The sequence below is a fragment of the Accipiter gentilis genome, chromosome 6 (assembly GCF_929443795.1).
Source record: "Accipiter gentilis chromosome 6, bAccGen1.1, whole genome shotgun sequence".
NCBI lineage: Eukaryota > Metazoa > Chordata > Aves > Accipitriformes > Accipitridae > Astur > Astur gentilis.
The window spans coordinates 44,817,551-44,844,392 of NC_064885.1; the positions used below are offsets into that span (position 1 = coordinate 44,817,551).

Here is a 26,842-nt window from a genome sequence, read left to right on the forward strand (position 1 = left end):
GAGGGACACCCCGGCGGTCCCCTGCCCCGATCCCGGCGGGCTCGGAGGGACGCTCGGGCGGGCCGGGCCGGGCCTGACCCGTGGCCCCGCCGCCCTGAGGGTCCCCCTGCTAGGCGGGGAAGCCGCCCCCGCCCCACAGCGACTCCGAGTACCCAAAGTTTCCGTGGCAGTTGCATAACTGCGGGCGAGGCGGAGGCGGGGGCGGGCCGGGCCGCCGCGGGGCGGGCGGGCGGGGCCGGCGCTGCCCTCGTCCCGCCGCTGCCCGGCGCGGCCCGGCCCGGGGGAGGGCGCCGCGCTGCCCGGGGGCTGACCCGCCCGCCCCTCCGCCGGCCGCCCGGGACACCGACACTGCCGACGGGGTCGCAGAGGCACTTCCCCGCGCCGCCCGCCCGCTCCGGCAGAGCGGCGCTGGTCCCGGAGAGCCGCCCGCTCGGCTCCGAAAGGCGCGTTCTCGGCGGCGGCCTGCAGCGGCGCCGGCCCCGGCCACTGCCTGCCCGCGCCCGCCGTCGGGGCCGACGGGTGTGAAAATGAACCCCGCTCCCGCGCCTCCGCCGCCGGGGCAGCAGGTGATCCACGTCACGCAGGACCTGGACACGGAGCTGGAGGCGCTTTTCAACGCGGTGATGAACCCGAAGCCCAGCTCCTGGAGGAAGAAGATCCTGCCCGAGTCCTTCTTCAAGGAGCCCGACTCGGGCTCGCACTCGCGGCAGTCGAGCACGGACTCGGGCGGCCCCCCGCCGCGGCCCGCCGCCACCGCCGCCGCCGCCGCGCAGCACGTCCGCTCCCACTCCTCGCCCGCCTCGCTGGTGGGCTCGGGCGCGGCGCCGCAGCACGCGCACCTCCGCCAGCGCTCCTACGACGTGACGGACGAGCTGCCGCTGCCGCCCGGCTGGGAGATGGCGCTCACGCACACGGGACAGCGGTACTTCCTCAAGTGAGTGGGGCGGCGGGCGGCTGCGGGGGCGCTGGCGGGGAGCTCCTGCGCCCGGCGGTGGCTGCAGACCCGGGGCGGGCGCGGAGTCCCGGGCTAGAGGGCGGTTGCCGCGGCCCGGTCCGCACCGGGGGAGGGTTGTCGGCCAAGTTTCACGGCGGCCAGCCGGGGCTGGCGCAGAGGAGCGCGACGGGGGGTCGCCAGGCCGGCCGACGCGGCGGCGGCGGGAGGGCCGGGGTGGGGGGGGGGGTCATCGCCGTGAGGTGAGGGCGGCGGGGTGGGGTGGGGCATCGCCGTGAGGTGAGGGCGGCGGGGGGGGTGGGGGTGATCGCCGTGAGGTGAGGGCGGCGGGGTGGGGTGGGGGGCATCGCCGTGAGGTGAGGGCGGCGGGGTAGGGTGGGGGGCATCGCCGTGAGGTGAGGGCGGCGGGGTGGGGTGGGGGGCATCGCCGTGAGGTGAGGGCGGCGGGGTGGGGGGGGGGGGGCATCGCCGTGAGGTGAGGGCGGCGGGGTGGGGTGGGGGGGCATCGCCGTGAGGTGAGGGCGGCGGGGGGGTGGGGGGGGGCATCGCCGTGAGGTGAGGGCGGCGGGGGGTGGGGGGTGGGGGGGCATCGCCGTGAGGTGAGGGCGGCGGGGTGGGGGGGGTGGGGGGTGTCATCGCCGTGAGGTGAGGGTGGGGGGGGGGGTCGGGTCATCGCCGTGAGGTGAGGGCGGCGGGGGTGGGGGGGGGGGGGTCATCGCCGTGAGGTGAGGGCGGCGGGGTGGGGTGGGGTGGGGGGCATCGCCGTGAGGTGAGGGCGGCGGGGGGCGCCGAGACCTTCCAAGGCTGAGGTGGGTGCGAGGAAACTCCTTCCCGCGAGGAAGACGGTCGAGGTGAAGCGAGCCGTCGGGCGCGGGCTGGAGGGCTGCTTCCAGAGCAGGGGGGAAGCCCTGCCTGTAAAACTGTCGGTTCCGTATTTCTTTCCTGCTTCGTCTCACGTCCAAGATTCAGGAACTAATTTATGTTTTTTAAGAAGTTTAATAGCAGTTGTTCCAGGGAGTTTTCCAGAATGTGGGAACAGTACACTGTGTGTCTGTGACCTGTTGGAGGTAAACCAGGCTGTGGATGGGGGAACTACATAACCTGGGCTCTCAGGTCTCCAGTCCAGGCTTTTAACTGCGAAACCACTGTGTTCATTTCATGGGTGGCTTTTCACAAACGGAATGCACTGCTGTGGTACAAGTGGTGTGTATTATATTTATAGTATCCATATCTTTAGGGACACGGGAGGAGGCTTCCTTATTTTAGTCATAGATTTTGAGAAGTGTGGTAACATAACTGCCTGTCCCTGCTGGCCAGTAATTTTTGGCCAGAGAATTTTATTTATGACATTTGGAATTTGATTCAAAGCAGTTTAATAGGCCTGAAAATATGTAATAATTGTTATATGTGGTAAGACAACAGTGCCTTATTTTGGTAGATTCTGTTATCTCTGGTCCAGATTCATTGCAGATAAAGCGGCACTATTAACCCAATAAATATGCAGTGACAAAATGTTTACTAATGAAATAAAACACTTACTGATGAAGCATCTACCTAAGGATACTGAGGGAGTTAAACTGTCAGGGCATCATTTACTCATTTACTATGGCCCTTTCAGTCAGAAGAGTAGTTCATACTCAACCGTGTGTGTGTATTCAGCCATCATAAATGGCATATAGACGATGCATGATGGGACTGGCAAAGATAGAGCATATTTACTGTTTGGAAAACTGATTAAATGCATAATTTACATGATTCTGTAACAATTTCTTTGCCTTGTGGCTTTGGAATATCCAAAGGGTTACTCAAAAGCCCAGTCTTCAAATTACTCTGCACAGAGTTTATGTTTTTGCCTCTTGTCATACTCTGAGTTACTAGCAAAGCACAAAAATACATTTTGTTTCTATCTGCCATTCTGTATGTTACTGTATATGGTTTATAATACTGGGTGGACATGTACCAAGGTCCAAATTAGGAGTTTTTCATTAATCTGGTTTATCACCTGAATGAGAAGATCTTGTTGTTCTGTGCTTTGCATGTATTTTTCTCGATAGAGCAGCACAGAGAAACAGCAGCTGACTCATAAGAGCACTGTAACAGATCATTTGTAAATAAATATTTTATATAAATTCTTGCTAGGGCTTGGCTAGCAGGTGTTTTTGGATACCTCTGGCTAAAAATTACATAACATAATCTTTGTCTGCCAGTCGTTTTTTTACTAATATCAAAATGACCTCATGTGGTTTCACCTTCCTGTCACGCATTTCTGACGTAGAGACAGAGTTTTCCAAGCTGGTGGATTCTTGTTGCTTAGGCCAAAAATGCAAGTCTGTTATTTAAAAAAAAAAAAAAAGCTATGGATAAACCCCCAAAGTATCTTTCATTTTTTCCAAATCGTGTCAACAGTAATACTCTCATTAATGACATCCTTTTTCATATATAAAACAAAAATTTCATTGTGTGTGTAATTTATTACCTAGTTTTGTTTCCCCAGTTTTTTTTATCCAACAGGACTTTTCTCATTCCTACAAAAATTAATTGGAATAATGTATTTATAATGTATTTCTTTATACCTCAATGCTGTTGGGATTAATACTTGGCTATAAAATAATCACATATGAATTCTAATACTTGGCAAGTGGTGTAATGTTTTTCAGGTGAAAATTGAATTTTCTGCAGAGATCTAAGATTGTTTATGGAAAGCAACATTTAGAACTATGTGCAATAATATGTAGGGTTCAATTGGATTATGTACTTGAAAATCCTATTGGGTCAAACCAGGCATACAAGGTTACATTTTCCTATATTCAAGGCCTGTCTGTCAAAAAATTTGCCATTTCTTCCCAGTTTAATGATAAAGATTTGTTTACAATCATTAGCAAAAGAAAATTGAGAAGAAAATTAAGAGCAAATAGCCAAATTAGGTCCTGTTAAAGCCTTTATTATCTGTTGAAGTTTAGAATGTAATTTGTTGTATTTAAACATATTTTCAAGAATTATTAAACAAAAGTAGTGATGGGACTTTCAGTGAACAGTGAGCTAACCTTCTTGACCGGGAACCAGCTATAACTTGAAGCAGTCACACTCCTGCATGTCAGTTCCTGCAGAAATTTTCTGGCTGTGACTGGAAGAAACATAAGTAGCCTGGGGACCACTCCACCCTGTAATTAAATACCAAACCACAGAAGTGGGGGATGGAAAACAGGCTAATGAACACACACTTCCAGCAATGTTATCTAAAGCATTTCTCTCTGTGTGCATGTGTGGAAAAAAATTTAAGTGTGAATTATTTCTGATAAAAAAGGGTTTCTGGAAAGACAGGCAAACTGCCTTGCATAGCTCTTATGTTGTTAAATGGGAATATCAGTTGCATATCGATCCACATGCTGAGCTGTGTACACATACTCTGTAAAAAGAATTTTTCAAGTATTACTTTCCATCAATTTGTTTTTAGGTTGTACAGCCTTGTATTTCAAATGAAGACTAAGATTTTAATGTTTTCTCAGTGTGTGTACATTGCTTCTTAGTCAGACTCTGATTTCATTTCAGAAGGTAAACAGAATATAGAGAACACAGCGTTTGCACTGAACAGATTTGTGAAACTGTTATCTTTATCACAGTGTTTTTCTAAAAAGTTACAGTGAAAGTTTGCCATACCAGGACGTATTTGCCAGTAAATCCTGCTGAAGGGGAAAGAAGGCTAATTACTTTCAATAATTTATTTACTTGACATGTTCAGATTTTTTCCTACTGGTTTCTGTTGGTGGAGGAGCTTGATTTAACACGATCAGTTTTACATTACTGAGCATGTTCAGCAGCACAACAGGAGAAGTAAAGTAAATACTATTAACTTCTTTCTGAAAATGACAAAACAAGTAATATTAAGACAGTTGAAGTGCTCAAATGATTTCCAAACATAGCCTTTCCTTGAAAACCGTTTGTGTTAATTCTGTAGGGGTTTTTATTATTTTATATTGATTTTGTGCTTGGTGCTGTACAGTATTCATAACAGAGGTACTTTTCGGCCTCAGGACTGTAGTTACACAACTAGAAATGGAGGAAGAGATGGACAATGCATGAGACAGTTACTCTGTTAAGTTCTGATAAAAATGGGGAAAACACCAGCACCTTTGAACGACACTTGCAGTATTGTTCCACAGTTATGACCACAATTACTCATGGACATGAGTAAGGTGGGGCTTACATCGATGTAGCTTTGGTCCTTGTAGAGAAATGGAAAGCAAGAGGCCACGCATCCTGGCTGGTTTTGGTGTCATGCATTAGGAAGAGACATTTACAAAAGGTTGCGGCTTTTGGAGCATTTAATCCCCGCTTCAGGGGATTTGTTTTGTTCCCCATCTCCAGTGGTTATGTGGGACTTTGTGTGCCTGAACTCCTCTTCTTGCCAGCGTTCCTTTATTAAAAATGAGTTATGGCGTGAAAGACAGTGTCAAGATGTATTGCTACTAATGACTTTTATCTGGAATGAATGCATGTATTTACTATTTTACAGTTCCTAACAGACAGGAAAGCTGTGATACAATACCAAAGTTTAACTGATGGAAACTCAACTGTAGATCACCTTTGTAACTCATTTTAGAGGTGCTTAGAAAGTTCTGTACACATCAAAAATTTGCAAGCTGTGATTGACAGCATTGGAGGTCTACCTGATTGCTCCTTTGACTGGAGTCTGTAGTTCAAATGCTGTTTCAACGATGATGTTATAAATCCAGAGAACTTCCTTAACTTTTGTGCAAATGAGAATTGTTTTCTACCTTCCTGGGATCAACATGGTGTATGGAGTAATTTCAGCCTCCTGATCCTGAGATTGGGCCAGATCTCATTTTGACAGAACTTGAGTGATTGGGCTTTGGCTAAGGGACCTCTAATGCAATCAAATAGAGAGGATCAGCACATGAACTCTTCAGGCATAGGCAGTTAGGTCATTTAATTCCTACACATTAAAATAATGAAATAACAAAACTAGGAAGAATCATTTTAGGATTAGAAATAAATTGTTATATTCTCTTGGTTTAATGATCTCTGGCACTATGTACAAGCAAGGAAAACAATGGAATTTCAAAGTTGTCTCTCAAAACAGAGTTATTTTAGCTTGCTAGTTAGTTTAATGCAAATATTAGGCCTTGATAGGATTTTTGCCCAACTGAGGACAGAATAAGAATTTCAAAAATTGACCCTATACATTGTTTAGGAATAACTGTTTTATTTCAGTACAAAATAGTGTCTAAATTTCTGGTAAGGGAGAGTTAGAGAGATAAATTTGAGCATGCTCCCAAAATTAAGTAAAAACAATAGTATCAGGAACCACCAGAGTATTTAATATTAAAGTTTTATTAAAGAACTGTGGATATTGAAAGTTACTATTGCGACATACTAATAAAAGGCATATACACTAGTCCATATTCTTGCTGTTACATACTTTGTAGGCTGTTCTGCTTCATTAGAATTGCATGCCTATGACTGCAGTCAGAACTTGCATTTCAGTCATCACAGCTTTAAAAGTTTCTCAATTTAATACCTATGTACAGAATGCAGCCATATTTCAGATACATCTGTATGAGCTTAATTTTATTACTGTACTTGCAAATATATTAAATAATAAACACTGACAAACCATAACAGTAATTATTTCATAATAATCTGCATACAAAGTTAATTTTATTTTTTTAATATTACATGAAGGAAATGCTGTTTCCTGATAGTTTTTAGGTACCTTTTTGATTTATAATAATGTTTTCTTATCAATATGTTCCACTAAATCATGGGTAAATTCTCATGATTGTATTCAGCTTGATATAAACATGTAACTTGATAGGAATGTTCAGACAGAGCAAACAGTGAAGTTCATGTGATCACTTGAAAGCCTACACTGATTTTTTTTTTGTTTCTGAAGATGTTTGTTAATTTCAAATTTTAGATGGCTCTCTTACAAGTACATTTAAACAGGGTATATATATTGCCTAAGACAATTCTGTATGATTAGCTGTTAAGTACAACAGTACTAACATGGAATTTTTCATTTATTTAGTTTTATTTATTTTGTTGATTTGAAAAGTTTAATAGATTAACTTCCATATTCAGTGGTACATTAGTAGTGAATTGAACTAAAAACAGACCTGCAATGGTCTCCACAGGGGGAAAACAAAAGTTTGACCATAGTAATTTAATTTCTTTGTGCTTCTGTCAATGCAAAGGAGTATATGGAAGTAAAATGCTGAGAAATAAAGGACAATTAAAATGGTATGCAAAATGAGTGAACAATAAATGTGATCAGATCATTATGCACAAACTGCAAGCTTGGATAGGTTTCACTACTGTAGGTTACAAATTTGATAGCGAAACAGGTGTAATTCTTTCTCTTACAGTGAATTGTCTGGCTGAACTATTTCATGGGTTAAAATTTGCGTTTTGCATAATCTTTGAAGTTCAGTTGCTTTTAATTGAGTACACTTGCTAGCATTTTTCGGGAGAAGTGGGGCAGAACCATTTATTTTTTTCTGGTGATCAAGCCAAGAATTCACATCGTGTGTGTGAAAAAGTTTTTCTTCCCATTGATGATTATAAATATTTGGAATAGATTACTTCAAAATCAGAGTGATTCATTGGACCTGGATAAACAAATAAGTTCTTTTGATATAAATTTATAAAGCCTAGCTGAAAAGAAAAATTGAGCTAATTCCTATATTGACATTGGAGTCCCTCTTAAAAACTTAAAAGACCACCAAGGATTTATGAGCTACTTTTTTCCCCTCTGAATTTGGCAGTAGGAATGGCTACAGAGTTTCCCATGAAAGCTAATAATTATTTGTTTTCTGGTCCAAGACCATGTCTTTTCATGATCAATAGACTGTTTTCTCAGGATCTAAAATCATGTCACCTGTGGTGCTTAATAAAATTTGATGGTTAATGTAGTGTTTAATAAAATCTGAGGATGAAAGCAGATCTGGAATAAAATTGTGTTGAGGACACATTCAATTTACAGGATGTGATCCAATTCCCTCTTTTGTCAGGTTTTTTGAGTTAGGATACAAGCTATGTTTTTGACTTGGTTGCAAAGTGTCAGTGAAGAAATCTTTAAGCACGACTACGCTGACCCTGGAAGTGTTACCAAGAAGGGTTTCCTTTGAGGGAAATATTTAAGACAGTTAATTGTAAAGGGCTGTCTAGACACAAAAGTGGCACTAAATTAAGGTGTATGCAGTTCCAAATGATTTAAGGAAACTGATGACAACCCTGCTATACACACTAGTTTGTTGATACAAAATGGGATATGTTGTACTGATGCATACTTTTAAGCTAATAAATGAATAATTTGCATGCAGAGGATTGCATTGGTTTAATTACATTTGTCTTAAATTACTCCTTTAGTCTTAGTGTTAAACCCAAAGTCCAGGAATATTTGTGCATTAATGGGTGAGAACTGTCTGGCATTCATCTTGTGATATAAGCTGAAAATACAATTGCTTTATGCATTAATCATTAGAAAAGAATATAAATTATAATATTTTTAGAAAGATGTGTATAGAATAGATACAGGTGTTAATTAAGAATGCTACCATGAAAACTTTTTTCTGGAACCATCTGAAAGGCTATTGGCTTTACTAATGGTTTGGGTTGCTCAAAGAAAGAAAAATGAGCAGTAGGTTTATTTTTATAATTTTCGTGAGCTGCTATAGTCAACATCTAAATATGGTCTGCCTGACCATCTTTACTCCATAATTGGTAAATAGATGACAGTATCCACAGCCATTTACTTCCTAAGTTGATGAATGTGTCCAACTTTGAGCAGATTTGACAACGTAGAATCTGTAAAGTCTGTCTTTTCCAGCTTTTTACTGTTCACTCCTTCAAATCATGTTGGAAGAGTCGGTGGTTAGGCTTTGACTTGTTTCCTGTTTGGATGCTTTGGATGAAGTTGAAAATTGGTTTTACCCATAAGTCTGTCTCTTTGATTAAGGAGGTTATTGCAGGACAAGAGCTTCTTTGTAACAGCATATTTGGTGCTCTGAGGCGTAGCGTGACTAGCAGATACAAATTGCATGGAAGCAATTAAATCCAAAGGAAATGTCATGTGGGCTGAATTTCAACATACAAGCTTGTGGCATTTTCCCTCTTCGTTTTAGAGAGAGGGAGAGAGGTGGGCATGATGTGGGGTGGAGGTGGGTGCGGTTTTGTTGTTGTTGTTGTTTGGGGATTTATTTTTTTTTTTACATGGATTAAATCAAAGTCCAGACCTAGCATGAATGCTAATGCTGGTGACTGTTGTATGAACTTCAAGAATGTGAAACTTGGGAACACTGTACCGTACTGCAGTATTCCCCACCTATGACTATTTTTAAGGCAGATGTGACTGAAGCTACAGTGAAGAGACAGATACAGGCTTTCTTAGAGAACTGAACAGAATGTATTGTGTTAAAACTGAACTAATTGCTTGGAGTGTCACCACAAATTACTACAATCTAAGGGGAGGTGTGAAAGAAGAGTTAGCTGTCTTGCATTTCCTCATGGCTAATAGATTCATGTAGGCAGTTACAGCATAAGCGTAGCAATAGTAGAGTTACAAGTCCAGACAGAGCTTTTCCTGCAGTAACTTCTTTGTCTGCCCATGCCCTATATGACATCTGCTGGTCCCTCGCTATTTTCTTGGTCAGAATGCTCCTTTTTGTTCATTGGTATTGATCTGTCCCTAATCCTTTTGGGGTTCAATACTCTTGACAGTCTTTCAGGTTTGTGAATAGAAGGACACTTCCATGGTACATTTGAGTTTTTCCCTGTACCACAAGTAATCCTTTTTTTCTACCTGCAATCAATTTAACCTAGTGTACCTGCTGATGGTGTTTTTACTAAATGTTCTATGTTCCTATTTTTCAGTGACTGATTGGTGAGCAATGGTGTAAGCATCACAAAATGAAATAACAGTCTTCTGTCAAGAAGTTCTTAAAGGTTGCATTAAAGTGTATTGTGTTTCCGAAATCAAAAATTGTATTTGAACTGTGAGATTTCTGTTTATGTGCGATTCTTAAAGGCCACTAGCAGTCTTAAATTCTGTGTGGTGTTTTTTTTAAAGAAGTTCTTAAAACTTCTTGACTGACATGTTTTCTTAGGCTTCACCTTCACTGCAAAGCCCCTACGTACAGCAGGATCAGAGAAGAAGGAAGTAGCAGTCATTGGGAAGCTGACCTAGGTTGAAGGAAACAGTGGTGCAGTTCCTGTTGTGCTGCAGTGTGTGACTCTTAGGAAATCACGTAATCTCTTTGTGCCTTCATTTGTGGTGTGTAAAGCTAGAAGAATATCTTTTCCCACTTTCTGGTAGCTCATGTGAAATAGCATATTAAAGATTGAGGCACTAGCACAAAACTCAGAAGTATCTATAGTGATATTGATAATGCAGGGCATGTGCATTAAGAACTGATCAGCATCTGTTCTTGTCAATGAAAAATTTCTGTGTATTGAAGCAGATAGTGTGCAGTAATAAACACTAAATTTTTGCTCAGTGGAAGTTGTTTCTTACAATGTAAGCTTACATCCTTTGCAGTGTTGCCATTCTAAGTGGATACAAAGCTTGCGTTTCCATAGGGCACCTCAGACATTAACCACCAGGATGTCATAGTGCAATTTTTGGTGATTCTTGACCATTCTACCAGCAGCAGGAGTTCAAAATCCCTGGAGATGACTGCTGATTGCTTTTTAATATGCTTCTCCTGTGGGCATGTTTACAAAAACTAACTATAGTTTGTACAAACTACAGCAACACCCCAAACACACTTGGAGGTAGAACAGAATTTTTCATAGGAGCAGACTTGACAAACGTAAGAGGAAGGCACCTTGCCCAACTGGAGTTTATTAGATTCACAGACTTTATTTTCCAAGGTCTCTTTACCTGATAAATCATTTGGGGGATGTGGGTTTGGAGTCTTCTTTTTTAAAAAGGAAGGAAGAAGAACAACAAAACCTAAGCAGCGTTTGCCTAAGCAGCATTTTGTACACATTCAGTTGGAAATGTGAATGTTGTTTTCAGAATTTTCTCAAAAAAACAATATTTTTAAAAGCTTCAGGAGTAAAAAAGTAATTACCATTTGAGAAAGGCTTTGGATTGTCCCCTTAGCTGGACAGTTTGGACAAAAGTAGCTTTTCCAATATTAACAACCGTTCTGTGTGATTTCTTTTAGAGCCATATAGGGAGCTGCATTGTGTGGATATGCTTCTCTGCAGCCTCTTGCTGGTGCCATTATTCACCTAGGTTAGATAGCTGGGGACTGAAACAAAGCAGGCTTTGCATCAGTAAATGAGTGCAGCCTGCACTGTGTGGTCATCACTGTACAGCTTTGTGGGGAATGTAGTAAAAGGTCAACATTTTTGAGCTTACAAGAGCAGAATTTAGTGTGGGAGTTCTTCACAAAAGGGTTTTTTTTTTCACATTTGGTTTTGACACTACATTTTCCTAGGCATGTTTGTCATTTTACTCATTCTACTGTATATATTTAAACAGAAATATAAGTGCTTTTGCCTTGAGAAGTTAGAAAAAAATTTTTTTTGCAAATATATACAGCTTCATTGCATAGTCACGTGCCAAAAATGAGGATTTGATGTGAAGTTAATGTGAAAATTGTGCACCAGATTTAATGTTGAATAAAAGTGTGTATATGCAATCTATGACTCCTCTACCTGACATGGCAGCCTTGCTAGCAGGAGGGATATAGTGATGTCAGTGATTCTTACCATCCCTTCATACTGCACAGGATATACTTAGTATAGCTTTTTGACAGCCATTCCTTTAATGATGACTTTTGTGGTCATGGGATGATCTTTTCATGGATGCTGCCATCACTGTCTCAGCCCTGACATCACCCAAATGGTAGATTATAATTTTAGACAAAACTTTTCCTGCAGTAACTTGTTTGTCTGCCCATGCCTTATATGACATCTGCTGGTCCCTCGCTATTTTCTTGGTCAGAATGCTCCTTTTTGTTCATTGGGTATTGATCTGTCCCTAATCCTTTTGGGGTTCAATACTCTTGACAGTCTTTCAGGTTTGTGAATAGAAGGACACTTCCATGGTATTTGACTTTTATGGGTTTTCTTATTCCTCAGGTTTCCGGTGGATTTTTTTCAGAGATGGAACACATAAACACAGCAAATATACACAAACACAAGTATACAAGTAACAAATGTATAGTTTCTTCTTTGGCGTATTTCTCTTTGTGAGAACAGCAGTCTTATTTTAGGATATGCAAAGTACTTGATATGATGGAATGGTTATAATTTAGTTATTTTAGGCTACTGAAAAGGGACTTTCAAAAAACACTTGGTTGTTTTCTTGAATTTATTAAATAAGTAAATGGCATGTTAAGTACACCATTGGAAAACATGCTCTAATTGATTCTACCTGGTTTTGCTTTAAACAGAATTAATTATTTTGAACTTCTTATGAAGGTAAGATAAAACATAAAGAAAGAATAAAAATAGAAAGAAAAGGAGCTAAAACATGTGTAGAAGTTTTCCTTTTCAGGTTCCAGAGCAAATACCAGTCTAGCGCTGATAGAAGTAGTGTAGGGACCATGGACCCCTGCCAGCAACATCTTGAAACAGTAGTACAGGAATGTAGAGGGGTCTATAGCTGACCGTGGACTTGGAGCATGTGACACCTTGGAAGGGCACCTGCAGGTTATGGGGCCAATCATCATGCTGCTTTTGGGTGAAGAAAACTTTAAAATTCTCAAAATATAGGCTGCTGTATTACTTTAATGAAAACTAATAAGAAGCAGAATGTTTCAGTAGCTAGTTAGTCTGAGTAACTTGAATCGCTGGCCCCAAGATTAATTGTCCACCTTGTGACCATGTACGTGTCTTTCCCATTCATATTCTGTAAGGGCTAAGGGCTTCTTAACTGAGATTTCTCTGACTGGGAAGACAACTGCTATTGAAACAAAAATAATTAAAATTGAAAAGGTGTGTAAATATTGCATCTTTAAAATTAGCACAGTATTATCAGAAATTACATCGTACAGCTGTGTGTTCTCCTGGTTTGTTTTGGGTTTTTTTTTCAGGGACGGGGGCATCCACTAGGCACTGAAGGCAGTGCTAGGACGAGAAGAAATTAAAGCTGAGTTTACTCTAATGAGATGGAAAGTATTATCCAACTCCAAGTGAGTAGTTGGGGCCTTATAGCTTCTCCCCTGTTGTGGTTTAACCCCAGCCGGCAACTAAGCCCCACGCAGCCGCTCACTCACTTGCCCTGCGTCAGCATGAGGGAGAGAATCGGAAGGGTAAAAGTGAGAAAACTCGTGGGTTGAGATAAAGGCAGTTTAAAAGGTAAAGCAAAAGCTGCGCATGCAAGCAAAGTGAAACAAGGAATTAATTCACCACTTCCCACGGGCAGGCAGGTGTTCAGCCATCTCCAGGAAAGCAGGGCTCCATCATGTGTAATGGTAGGAAGACAAACACAATCACTCTGAACATCTCCTCCTTCCTTCTTCTCCCCCCCCCCCCCCCTTTATAGGCTGAGCATGACGTCGTATGGTCTGGAATATCCCTTGGGTCAGTTGGGGTCAGCTGTCCTGGCTGTGTCCCCTCCTGACTTCTTGTGCCCCCCCCAGCCTGCTCGCTGGTGGGGTGGGGTGAGAAGCAGAAAAGGCCTTGGCTCTGTGTAAGCGCTGCTCAGCAGTAACAAAAGCATCCCTGTATTATCAACACTTTTTAGCACAAAAACAAAGCATAGCCCCATAGCAGCTGCTATGAAGAAAATTAATTCTATCCCAGCCAAAACCAGCACACCCCCCTAAAAAAAGTTCAGACCAGAAGTTTGCAAAAATGTTGAGTTTTTTCACATAAGCAAATTACAGGAGAGTTTTGTCAACCTTGTTTGTTAGTGACAATATTAAAAAAAACCCTTGTGTTCTTGAAAATGGGAAATCTGAGTCATTGACACTAACAGGTTTGCAAAAAATTTTTTGCCATGGGACTGTTTCATGTAATTTCAGTTTATGGTGACTATTTTGTAGAAGCATAGGATGTAGCAGGAATCCAGTCCAGTTGCCTTCTGTTAAAGACAACTCCTTCATATAATCCACTTTACATTTCATAAAAACTTCTTAAGTTTTTTTGATCCTGCTCTTCCTCTTAACACAGTTGCAGAAACTTCTCTGATAGGCAGAAATCTTGTTTTAATATCCCGCCCTTTTACAGTGTAATGAGTGTTATGTGTGTATAATGAGAATATTACAATAGAAATATAAATTTGTAGGCTTCTATACCCATTTGTCTAGTGTAATTTACTGTGCAGTAAGTTCACAAATAACTTTGCAGTTCTGGTCCATAAACTGTAAAGAAGAGGTAGCTCTTGCTATTAACCATGCTAATAGTCACCCAAATCTATGGAGAAACATTATTTTAAGCAGTCATCTGCAGTGACTGAGTGATTCATATTATTAGGTTTAGTTTCTTTCCATGGTAGACTTGCTCTGAGGACAGAGGGATGATCTAACTTTGATTCCTTAAATTCTGTTTAATTATATCAACAGCTAGATCTGCCATCTCTTGTGAATTACTTGACAGAAACAGGCTTGCCATGGTGTTCCATTGCCAAACGTTTGGGTGAAGTTCCTTGCTACTGTGGCAGGTCACCTTTTTGTGTTGCCACATGGAAATATATGAACAGTCTGTGGCACCAGATGTGGTTTCAGGTGCTATATGTTATAGAAAGCAGCTCTTGCATGATCTGGGGTTGTGCTAGGTAAAAGGAGTAATCCTCCTCATGTCTGATGGTCCGCTTTTTAAAAAAACACCTCAGATTTGAGAGGTTATTATAGTTACTACATTGTATATTACACTAGATTATTATATGGAGGCTCTTGTGTTGATTTTCTTGTCAAATAATTGCCAAAACTTAGGCATTGCAATTGATTCCAATATTTGGTGCAGTATATTTATAGTCAAATACTTCTCAAAACATCCATTAAATTTTGAGGTTTTGACATGCTGGTTTTTAGCAATTATTACAGATCTCTCTTGTAACAGAGTAGCACATTAAAAGGTGAAAGAAAAGCATAAGATTTAACTGCATCCCCATTTGTTTTACATGCAGACACAGGAGTACTGTCATTTTCCAGTTTGTACTACTTTTCCTGTAGATACAGACATAGGTTTGCATTTATTTGAGTAGTTTTGGGGTACTGTCTCGTTTGCTTTACTAAAACCATGCCTTTTGCTGAGGATATTGTCTCATGAACACTTCCTTTTTCTGTCAGGATGGCCTCTACTAGAACAATATTTTCAGTCGTCTTTTTTATCTTGGAGAAACAAATGTCTGATTCATTTTTCTAGAAAAAACAGGAAGCTATAAAGAAGACAGACTGAAAAAGAAATGTATACTATTACTTACAGTTTAATTTGTAAAGGTATAAAGCAAACTGGAAGTACCTCTTTGTTAGATACTGAGGAGGTATTACAGTTTTACTGTTTTCCTCATATTATCTAAACCTTATGTGAAGAACAACTTAAGATGAGCTTGTTAAAAAACAAAACCAAAGAACTACCTACACATATGAAAACCTCAAATTAAAGCAGCTTCAGCACAGCAGCATGTACTTTGAAAGCATCCAGTCTGTGCACCTTTGTGAGCTATGTTATCTGTCACGATGTTCAGTACTACTGCTGCACTATGGCTGGTACAGATTCTGACTATAAAACAACAAATGGGGAAATTTGAGCTGAAAGTTCTTTCTGGACTGTATGAGTTTGAGATTTTTTTGAAATGGGATTACATGATTAATGGATAAAATGTTCCAGTTAATTTTAGTAGACTGAAAAAACCCTGCATATTAATAATCACATTACTAAGCATGGCTCTTTTTGCTATAGAAATAATTAATCCTAAAGGCAAATTCTTCTCAGATATGCATACAGATCTGTTACTCTGGCCTTCCTGTATGGTGGAAATATCCACCGACATCTTGCATCTTTAAAAAGCAGAATGACTGCGTGCTGAAAGGAAAGTGGAATATTAAAAAGCACGTGCCACAGTAACCACTGCAGTAGGATGATGGTTCTAAGTATATGCAATCCTAAGCAATAACTGAGTGATGAGGTGTTGATACTTTGGTGTATCACTGGTACTAGTTTTGTACTTACCTTGCTGTGCATAACCTGGTCCTCCACTCTGGTACCTTTGTTACTATTCTTTTTCCCTGTTGGTGAAAAAGTATCCCCTTAACACAAGCATTGTTAGAACTTAAAGATTAGGCCTTCATGTTTTAATACCCATGACGGTGGAAAGAAGCTTAGAAATCTAACAGGAATGCATCCTAAGGAAAAGAAAAGTCAAGTTAAAAAACTTATTCTCATGCTTTCGCCCTCTGACAGATACGAGATGAACTCCCTAAAAACTGTAATGAAACAGGTGTATTGAAAATATGTGAAGTTCAGTTTTCACTTCTGCAGGTAGACAAAACACTCTGTAGTAAGATTATCTTGACTGTATTTAAAGAGCGCTTGCATAATGCAGACCATCAGAAATTAAGCTGACCCTGTATAGCTGAAGTCTCTGCCTTTGAGGTAGTGTTGAGAGAAACTGTAGATTTGTATCCAAATGTGGAGTGGTGCCACTTGGTTCACAGCCTTTGCAGATTCATTGCACAAAACAATTCAAATGTATTTGATAGTTTGTAACGGCCAACAACCTGCTTGACTGGCTCCAGCTCAACTCACTGGGGCATCTTGATCCCAAGCTCCAAAATTGCTTTTAGGCTTTTGATTGCAGAGCACAAATTTTCTCATAACGAATAAATTTGTCTATTTTGAAGTGGTGGTTTTTTCTTGATGACTGCACTAGGAACAGCAGGGAAGAAAAAGAAGTCAACTAAAATTCCTCTTGGGGCCATACGGAAAGAAATATCACTGCAAAAATTCCACGATACAGACGTGACATTTGTCCTGACTTTATTGTGCATGTCAGTGTTGCAGCTTGCCTTTTTAGATAGCATTTTAGATGCTGGCAGAAGGGAAATGTTTTCTAGTCAATCAGTGTCCAGCCTTTTTACAAAAAAGTAAAGTTGCAAAAGCTGCTTTTCGTGTTTTACCTTGGGGTCTTTGAGACAAAGCTATGCCAGTCTTTAAAATTTTCATCAATACACGAAATTTTATTTAAACCACAGCTTAAAAAAAAAAGTTAACTGCTGAGAGATTGCAGTTTACAAATGACTCACTCCTTTGAGTCATTTGAATGAGTATTCGTTTGATAGTGTAGTTCCAGATGGGATGTGCAAGAGTCTTGACCTGCCAGATCATCTCTGCTAGACCGAAATGCATCGTGCAAAGTCTTCCCTTATACTGATTTTTCATTTTTAAGTTGAAATGAAATAAACGTTTTTAAAATCCTGGGAAGTTCACCTCAGTGTAAAGCAGTTAAATACAGGTATTTCAAAATAAAGATAAAAAGCTTACCAATTTGGTTTAATTCTAAGACAATTTGGATTTTACAGGGCAATGTTTTGTTAAAGAAGAAATACACAATGCAAACCATATGTAGGTTTGTTAAATTGTACGGCAAATTGCTTTGAAAGGAAGATCATATGCGTGAGTTTTATTCCAAGAGGGCTTTTATGAAAAAAGTGCCTGTGTGTTTTAACGCAATCTGCATGCGCAAAGTAGGCAATAGAAGTACCATTTTTCACTATTTGATATGAAGAGTTTTGTCTTCAATTCATGTGTTTGGAATTTAAAAAATTGTAATGAAGATTAATAGCAAACATTTTAAATAAGCATAAGAAGTTGACGACAAGACTGTCTTTTAATATATTTTGTAATGGGTTGTTAGTCCAATGCAAAAAAAATCGTAGTATATTTTAGCATATTGGTTTCTAGTGGTTGAAACAGGACTGAGAGCTAGCTGATCAGTGTTCCATTCCAGTCCATCACTGCATGATGATTGAATACAACATTTGGTCTGTATTTCCACACTTTTTTGTTCTTGGCAAGTCAGGAAATTTTAATACTAACTGTGGTCTGGAGCTGGTTGAATGTGGCTGAGTCCCAGAGGTATTTAATTGGAAAGTGCTAGGTGAATGGAATATTATTTATCATTGTAACAGACTTACAGGGTCTTTATAGAATTGTCAGTGAAATTGGTGGATATGATCCATTATTTTTACTTTGTAATTTTGAGAGTCATCTTTAACAGATCCATTTATTTGTATCACATCATGGTGAGATCAAAATAGTAGCTTTTTTTGTTGACATGACATTTGTAATTGCTGTAATGACTAGACTATGTTTTAGTCTTTAATCTGTTAGTATTATTAAGCTAATTCTAATTCCACTTAATGCTTACCTGCTTAAAATAATCTAAAGCAAGATGATGATCACTTTAAACATAAGCAAGGCATACATACTTGTTCTTCAGTTCACACAGCTAGTTTGGCCTTCCTTTTCTGTATGAGGTCAAACCTCAGGTATCAGGGCTAATTATGCCATTAAAAGGACTACAAATTTAAATCCAGGGTTGATAAATTACATGATCACATGCATGTCGAGCCCAGGTTCTTTTGGCTCTTGAATAATACCATTGTTACTAAAAATCTTCAGAATATTTTTCTTGAGGTTGGAAAAAAGTGGAACTGCTAAGATAGAAGTAATTTCTTTTTCTATGTCAGTGAGAAAGATTTATCCATGAAGAATATTTAGTTTAAATGCCTTAAGAGGGAGTGAGTGAAAGATGATCCCTTTTCAAAGACATCTACCCACATTAAACAATTACTGCTTGTGGCCTGTACTCTTTACTTACAGAGTATTTGAATAGTTTACTGCTTCTTACTTGGCCCTGCAGTCAGTGGATGTTTTGCCATTCACTTCAGTAGAAATAAGACAGGGGAGTTCAGTAAAATAGCCATGTCTAGATTACATCTTTAATGAAAATATTAAGCATTTGTTTAATGTGTTAATAAGAGTTGGTGGTTTTGGCTCTCACTAAGCAACTGACTGAAATCAGTTGGAGTGTTGGATTAAAGTCCACAATATTTGGCACCTGAGAGAAAACAGCTGATCCCTATCTGGAGGGATTTTTGCTTTGTAGAAAGATGAGAGAGAAGTGTAAGTATTCATTAGAAATTGTTCATATAGCTGCTCACAGACAGACAAAAGTAAACCAGTGCTATATAATATAGGGGTTAACTAATTGATTTCCATAACGGCTGGAGAATACTCTCCAACTCTTGCTGTGGGGATGTTTTTTTTTGTTGCAGGGGTTTGGCCCAGCTCCTCCCCTCCTCCCCCAGTTCCTTTCTGCTGATGCCAGGTGGGACTGTGGAACTGGGTTTAGTTTTGATGAATTGAACAGGCATGTTAGTATGTATGACAGAGTCTTGTTTTAGGCACATCACAGTTGCTAAAAAGAAAGGGACCTCTATTGTACAAGATACAGAGAGAACATCATGTGTTATGACAACTACGTGCTTTAGGAACATCTGTGAAAATCACTTGTTCTGGGAATAACCACCACTATTTCTCTGACCACAGAGTTGTAACTGCATGGTTGGACTGAAATCAAAGTGTATTTCTTTCTGCCAAAGACATCGTTCTCTTGCTGGGGTTTTGTAGTTGGATGCCTCTTCCAGAATTAGTTCTTGAAGCTGACGCACCTCAGCAAGGCGTACGGAAGGTCCCATCCACTTAGGCAGTGCTTCATGCTCTGTGGATTTAGCAAGCTAACTGCCTGCTGTGAAACACAGCAGTAAATGAGTTTTGCAGTCATGACTATGCAGAACTCATTGAAGTTTAATATTCCTTGCTGCAAGGAGTAGTGAACAGCTCTTGGTGATCTCCAGCTGATTACACTGTGAAGATGCTTGCTGGCCTTTTAAACCTTTTTTACAAACTGGATGGCTCGCAACTCACAACTTCAGAAATAGAAGCCAGACATGCATTCTACATGAAAAAAAGATCAGGGTAAGTTGAAACTTATATATAGCTTGCAATGAATTTAGTGCCTGAACAATTACAACTTCTCAGCCCATCTTCCCCCCCCCTTTGTCATTCATGTTTGTAGTAACCAGACCTGTTAACTTGTTTTTCTGTGAAACTTCGTGCTGCTTTATTAGATCCAGTTTTTACTGCCCTGCGCAACCTTTATTTTGACAGCTAAAGCTGTCTTTAGTTATGCTCTTGCATATTATTTCCCTGGCTTGTTGACTCATTCACTACACAGGATTAAAAGTTCACAGTTAATAAACAGCTAGGTGCTTTACTTCATCTCCTTTCATGTGTTCTCCTACCTTACTTACTGCACACTGCTGAACTTGTTCCAAAGACAGAAATACTATCTTCTTATTGGAGTTTCTCTGGTGCCCTTTGGTGAGCTGTGCCAGTCCTATGGATAGCCTTGTAAACTTTCCTGATGTGTTCAGTCCTTTTCCTAGTTATGAGAGATTACCTATGAAACAGTGATTGGATCTGTAGTTTTCCTCCAGATTTGAGGTTCCAAATGTGTCTCTAGTAAAATGAAAAAGGAATTCATAATCTGGCTGTCTGATTTGTGGGCACAGTCAGGCAAATGTATACTTAAAAATTCCAAATTTAAGATAACATTTAATTGTGGGTGACAAAACTGTCTTGTAAATTACAGCCACAAAATAGTGTTTTATTTTTCAGCTGAGTCTTTCAAAGCCAAGCTCTGTAACTGGGTGACCTGCAGAATGTTAATTAAGTCTAGGGGCTCTCAGCAGAAGCTGTTACGTGTAACATTCATTTCGCATTGAATGAGAAGAAAAGTCTGGCTTTTTTTTTTTTCTCCATATGTTCAGCTTTGGTAGAAAAACATGGACTTGTCTGTTTTTGAAGAAGATGTCTGTAAGAAATGACTTGGAGTGCAATATTGTGGGATTTTGTCTATTTGTGTGTAGTATGTTGATACTTTTAGAATATCATTGCAGTGTTTCCAGAGAGCATACAGAAAAGCTTGGGGAGGAACAATAATCATGTGGAAATACTAAGTTGTTATTTGTCTCAGGTCATATATTGACCTTCATGTCTTAGAGTACGGAAGGTCCAGAGAAGATCGATGGCTTCACACTAGCCCTGGGTCAGTAGTTTGTGGTAGCAGAAGGCAATTAGTTGCCATGAGGGAAAAAAACAGCAATTCTTATTTCTTTCCTGTGCTTGTCTGTTTTTATTTATATGCTTTATGTCAACAAATCGGTACATAAGATTGTATTATATGATGCAGTCTAAGGGGAATTAGTGTAAGTACTGACACTGACTTCAATGGGAATAACACAGCAATAATATCCTTGGTAGTGGAAGACACTGTGACATTGGAAAGTAAAAATATAGAGCATGTACAGTCAGTTGAACCCAGTAGATGAGTGAGACGAGCATATTTTAAAAGTGTAGAAAATAATTTCCCCCCTCCTCTTTGGTGGTTCAATTGGCAGTGGCCTCCCGGCTGCCCCTCAAGTGATTTATATTCTGCCTCTCCTTCAGCTGTTACTCAGTTCCTTCCCTGGTAGGAGCAGAGAGCTACTCTTCTGTTAGGTCTTCATTCCTGCTACTGGTTTTACTAATGGAGATAAGGGACTGAGAAGCAGCCAGACATTGAAGTGGCCTCCTGCTCCTCTTGGTCTGGTATGACCCCTGATGCAGGCACTGGTTGATGAGACAAGGAAACAGCTCCATTTGATTCCTTTCCCTGGCTTCTTTATATGCAAGAACAATGACAACTACACAACCCCTATCTGTGTCAAGGACAGTAATGTCAGTCCCCTCTGACTTCATCAGTGTTGTAGTCATACCTTTAGGGGCACATATCTGATGTGTATCTCAGGTCACAATTCAGTTGCACCCAAAGAAAAAGTCTCTGTGTATTTGTTTTGGCTGATAGAAGCTGAACTGAAAATAAAAATACAGGATGATTGCTCTTACCTCTCAGTCAGGTGATAACCTGATTACTTTCATTATTGTAAATATGAAAGTGCCAACATATGGTTAAAGTTTACCAGGTAAATTTTGAAATAGGACTGCTTTATTCCTCTTCTGAACACAGTATGCCAATAAAACATGACAAATCTTCATTAAGATGACAGAGCTCCTTGCAGGTCATATCTGCAATTGCATTCTCCTGCTTTCTTTTGCCTCCTAGTAGTTTATTTTTGGTCAAGGTTCATTTTCATTTACTATTTCATTGAATTTGGATGCTACAAATTCTTTGCCTGTTTTTTTAAAGACCATAAAGGATTTTAAGGCTTTGAACTCAATAAAATACAGTCTTACCAAAAATATTTACAATGTGAAGTTGTAAAGGAGGGCAACAACGGTGGTGAAAGGAGCAGAGGACATGACTTTGGAGGAGCTGCTAAGGTACTATGTTTGTGCAGCTTGGAGAAGACTGAGGGGTGGCCTCACTGCTCTCTACAGCTTCCTCATGGGGGGAGCAGAGAGGGAGTTGCTGATCTCTTCTCCCTGGTGTCTGGTGATAGGATGCAAGGGGATGGCTTAAAGCTGTGTCAGGGGAAGTTCAGATTGGATATTAAGAAAAAGTTGTCCTGTGAGAGGGTGGTAAAACACTGGAACAAGCTCCCCAGGGTAAAGGTCATGGCACTAAGCTGGTTGTTGTTCAAGAAGCATTTGGACAACTCTCAGATACCTGGTTTAACTTTTAGGTTGTCCTGTGTGGAGTCAGGAGTTGGACTTGATGATCCTTGTGGGTCCCTTCCAACTCAGGATATTGCATGTTTCTATGAAATAATTCTGCATCTATTTAAGAAGAAGTCCAACTGAAATACAGGGAGACTATTTTCCAGGTAAGAAGCTGGTCTAAAATACTTCATTCCTACTAGATTTTAAAGATTGGATTTTAGATACCAGATGTTAAATGGTTTATTAGGAAATTTTAGTATTCTGTGACACTGCCTTTTTAATGTTTTTCCAGTCAATATTAGCATTTTTCATAGCTATGCTACAGCATTCTAATATTAAAAAAATAGTCACACCTTTTCTGAGGATAGCAAGCCTCTTTCTCTTTTCCCCGCCCCAAAATTATATTTGTTACCCAGGTTTAATGTATAGGTTAAACATTACCTGATCAGTCACTCTCTTTTCCATTACTAAATAAATAGGCTTAGGGCCTGCATCTAAACTGCTAATAATGTAGTTAATATGTGCTGCTTCAATATCATAGCATTATTCCTTTTAAATACAGCACAGTATATTCCTATGAAATATACATAACTTCTCATACTTGTACAAGTAATTCTCAAAAAAGTGTGCACTTGTAATTCTAATGGAATTGTGCTCTCCATTGTAAATCGGTGAGATGCACCTACACTGTTAAATGTGTATTTTTATACGTTATTCTCAGCTTAAGGGAAGTCTTGCTTGTCCACCTTTGTACTTAGATTTTAAAAAAGACAGATTTCCTTTCAAGTAGACTACATTTGATCGAAATATTACTGCAGTGTCAGAATTGACAGCAATTCCTTATGTTCAGCTAAATCTTATTTGAAATTCTGGCCTCGTTTAAAATTCTCAAATTACGTACAGAGAGCACCAGTGCAAACTGTCACCCTTCCTCAGCTGAGGTCAACTGTCAGCTACCAGACATTGTTTCTTTATTTTGGAAAGGTTTTGTTTGGGCAAAGGCTTGGTCTTCTAACCAGATCCTGCTTTTCATCTGTTTTTCATGGCAGACGATCACATTTCCCAACCATTTGCAAACAGTGACTGTCTGGCAGGATTTCCTGGATACACAGTAGTTTGAGATTGTAAAAGGCCAACTTTCTGAACTCTAGCGATTAGTATGGTTATTTGTACTGCCTTTTCTTCCATGGGAACTAATCAGTTCATCATATGGAAGGCAGAAATAAGGTCCAAGAAAAATTCATCTGCTAGCTAATCACCTCCACCATGAATCATAAAGAAAAAAAACAAAACAATCGAAATAGGACATCTCTCAACCTTTGTGTACTAAAACTTGCTGAAGAGCTGGAACCAATATTTTGGGAGTCAAAATTTTGTAAGAAACTCCTGAAAAAGTTATTTATAACCTGATCACATTTTTGTCTAGTAGAGTGAAGTACTGAGGACCTCACAGCACAAAACCCATGAGTAAAAGTGGTGTAAGCAGAAGGCAGTGGATAACCAATGCCAACTGTGAAAAGAACCATTTCTTTATTAAACTTTTTTTTTTTATATTCTGAGCTCTGACCTTCAAAATTGAAAGCAAGGGGGTAATAAAAACATGTAAACACACAGATGCTACAAGAAATTCAATCAGTCTTAATTTGTTTGCTGTGAGTCAATTCACTGGAAGAAGTGGTGGGATTTTTCTCATGTGTATATGTCATGTAAGAAATTGAACCCTTTGAAATTTTCCCATGTTCTGAGGGAACCCCCTAAATGGGTAATATGGAATAGCAGAGAAGATGTTGATGAGAGACAGGGTTTTGTCATTATTTTAATAGAATCCATCAGATGTTTCTTCAGGTCCTGAAAGTGAGGGTATTTTCTGAGTATCAGGAGTCCTAATGGATTTCTTCGTAATCTTACAGGGAAGAGGAAAGAGCTATGCTCCATTTTCCTTGGCATACATCAGTTGATGTTGGTTGATTGCTTTCCTTTTCTTCACCTTATGAGAACTTAGGAAGAGAGCAATGTTCTGTTCAGCCTTCTGTCTGTTAAAAACATGTTTATCCTGAACTGTCTTTTGTCTTTACTGTATTCTCAGTAGTGATAGAAATGGTCCAAATAGAGGAAATAAGACGAAGTTCTGATCCATTCCAGTTCACAGGTGTCTCAGTATTAGTTTAAAAGAAGCAGATTTTCTCTCACTGAATTTATTCTATGGAGGAAATGTAAAAGGCATCCTGATACCCTCTTTCTCTGCCCATATTGTCCGGAGTCTAACTTTTTTCCACTGTATGAATGAGATCTAAAAGTTTGGGGGTTGTTGGGTTGGGGGGGAGGGGGGGCAAGGTGGTTAGTTGGTTGTTTTTTAAATATGTATGGATCCTCCACCCCTCTGGCTATGATTGTCTGCAAGAATGTCATCTGTGTGTAGTTACCACTGACTAGCAGGCTAGTTAGTACAGACCCTGGTGTTGGGAGGGCAGGGTTCTCAAACCTTGCCAAAATGCTTGGGCAGTACAACTCTTTCAAGTAACCACATGTCCACATCCTTATGTACATATATTACACGTTATAAAAGAAATTTAGAAGTGTTTATTTAACTTCAGACACACAGGTTTGAAAGAATGCTTCTTACTCTACACCATATAACACTGAAAGGAGAGCAGGGACCGAAAAACGGAGTTTGGTGATTAGATTACCAGCATGAAGCACAGATTCTTTCTTATCCCTCTAAGCAATTTCATGCTTCTTGGACAAGCATCACCCCCAATGAAATCAATAGAAGATTTGCTTCCACAAGCAGCAGGCAATCTTGTAACGCAACTATGAGCTGCCCTTTTTTCAGTGTCTGCTTCTTTCATTCCATAAATCTGCAAAACAAAAGTGTGATGCATTGCATCACTGGCAAGCTGATGAAACTTCAGCACTTATAGTTAACAGTCACAAAGTTGTTCCTGACAATTTTCAGTAATAAAAAAAATTTTCTAAAATACCGAGAGATTTGGGGAACTTGAAATTTAAAATAAGCTTAGCTACCTCACAGCCACTATTGTGGTAGATAAATAGACATCTAAAGTAATTTTATTCACCTGAATAAAAATATACATAAAAATACAATTATAATTTAAAAAATATATATCTGTGATATAGTGAATTAAGTTGGTTGCCTAAATATTATTTTTAATTGCTTATGTTTTAACTAAATCAGAGGAGAAAATGCTTTTGCCAAAGTAATTTTGGCAAACTAGTTAAAGTCTTATTGACGAGGTATAAATCTTGGTTTGAACAATTAGGGGGTTTGGGCTTTGAGGAAAAACAAAAAAATGTATTTTAGGGTCTAGTTTGGTTCTGCATGTCTGTTGTGCTGTAGCCACAGGCCTTCCTATTAAAATATAAAGATTGCTGCCTGTAAAGTTCAGAGAGCAGAAGCTATTTTGACTTTTTTTGGAGCTTAATAAATGTACTGACCTGAAAGCTGAGGTTGTGAGAATGATCTTTGAATGAGAGTTGCAGTACCAGGAACTGCTTTGCACAAATGTGTGTATTTTGAGCCAGAGTGCTCAGTTTCCAGTGAAGGAGAATCATCTGTTTGGGAAATATATTCTTCAAGCCAATTCATGTTATCGTTTGGAAACTCTGACCAAGCAGAACTGGAAAAAGAGAGCTTGTCATAGGAAAAAGTTAGAACAACTGCTGTGCATTTGTGGAAAGAAATTCTAGAGACTGTGGTAACACCGTTTTGTTGTCTTTTTAAGAAAAGCTGGTCCCTCTATGGTATCAAAACCAGCAGGCAGACAGGATTGCAGATGTGCCTGCTTTTGGAGTAGAAAATAAATTATTTCTGCAACAAAAACCTTTTACAAAAGTATGCTTGAATATATTGCAATTATCTGAAGCTCTTGACAGTTATTCTTCAAATTACAAAGAGTAAACAGTACATGACAGTTAGTTAAATAGCACAAATAGCAGAGTGTTACTGGTATTATGGTATGAGTTCAACCCTATTAATTCTCTGACCAAAAGAGCACCAGTACTAGAAAAAAATCTTTCTTTTTTTTTTTTTTTTTATGCACATGCAAAATGAACAATGCTCTGGCAACATTAATGGTGATTTTCTGACAGCCTCGGAAAGCAAAATGTGAAATAATATCTAGACTGCAGAAGAGAATTCTGGGACCAAATTCTGCAGTGTCATACATTTCTCTGCCTCTGGCCAATGCACTGGGATACAACTTTAAAGGAGAATTTTTCTATAAC

General features: G+C 39.9%; 1 protein-coding gene across 1 annotated transcript in view; it reads left to right on the forward strand.

Moving 5' to 3' along the window:
- The first annotated feature begins 260 nt into the window (after positions 1 to 260).
- Positions 261 to 26,842, forward strand: part of WWTR1 (WW domain containing transcription regulator 1) — an 80,262-nt gene continuing 53,680 nt past the window's right edge. The window contains exon 1 of the mRNA XM_049803751.1: positions 261 to 934. Coding sequence (XP_049659708.1) covers positions 528 to 934 — 407 coding nt within the window. The 5' untranslated portion in view covers positions 261 to 527. The remainder of the gene's footprint in view (positions 935 to 26,842) is intronic.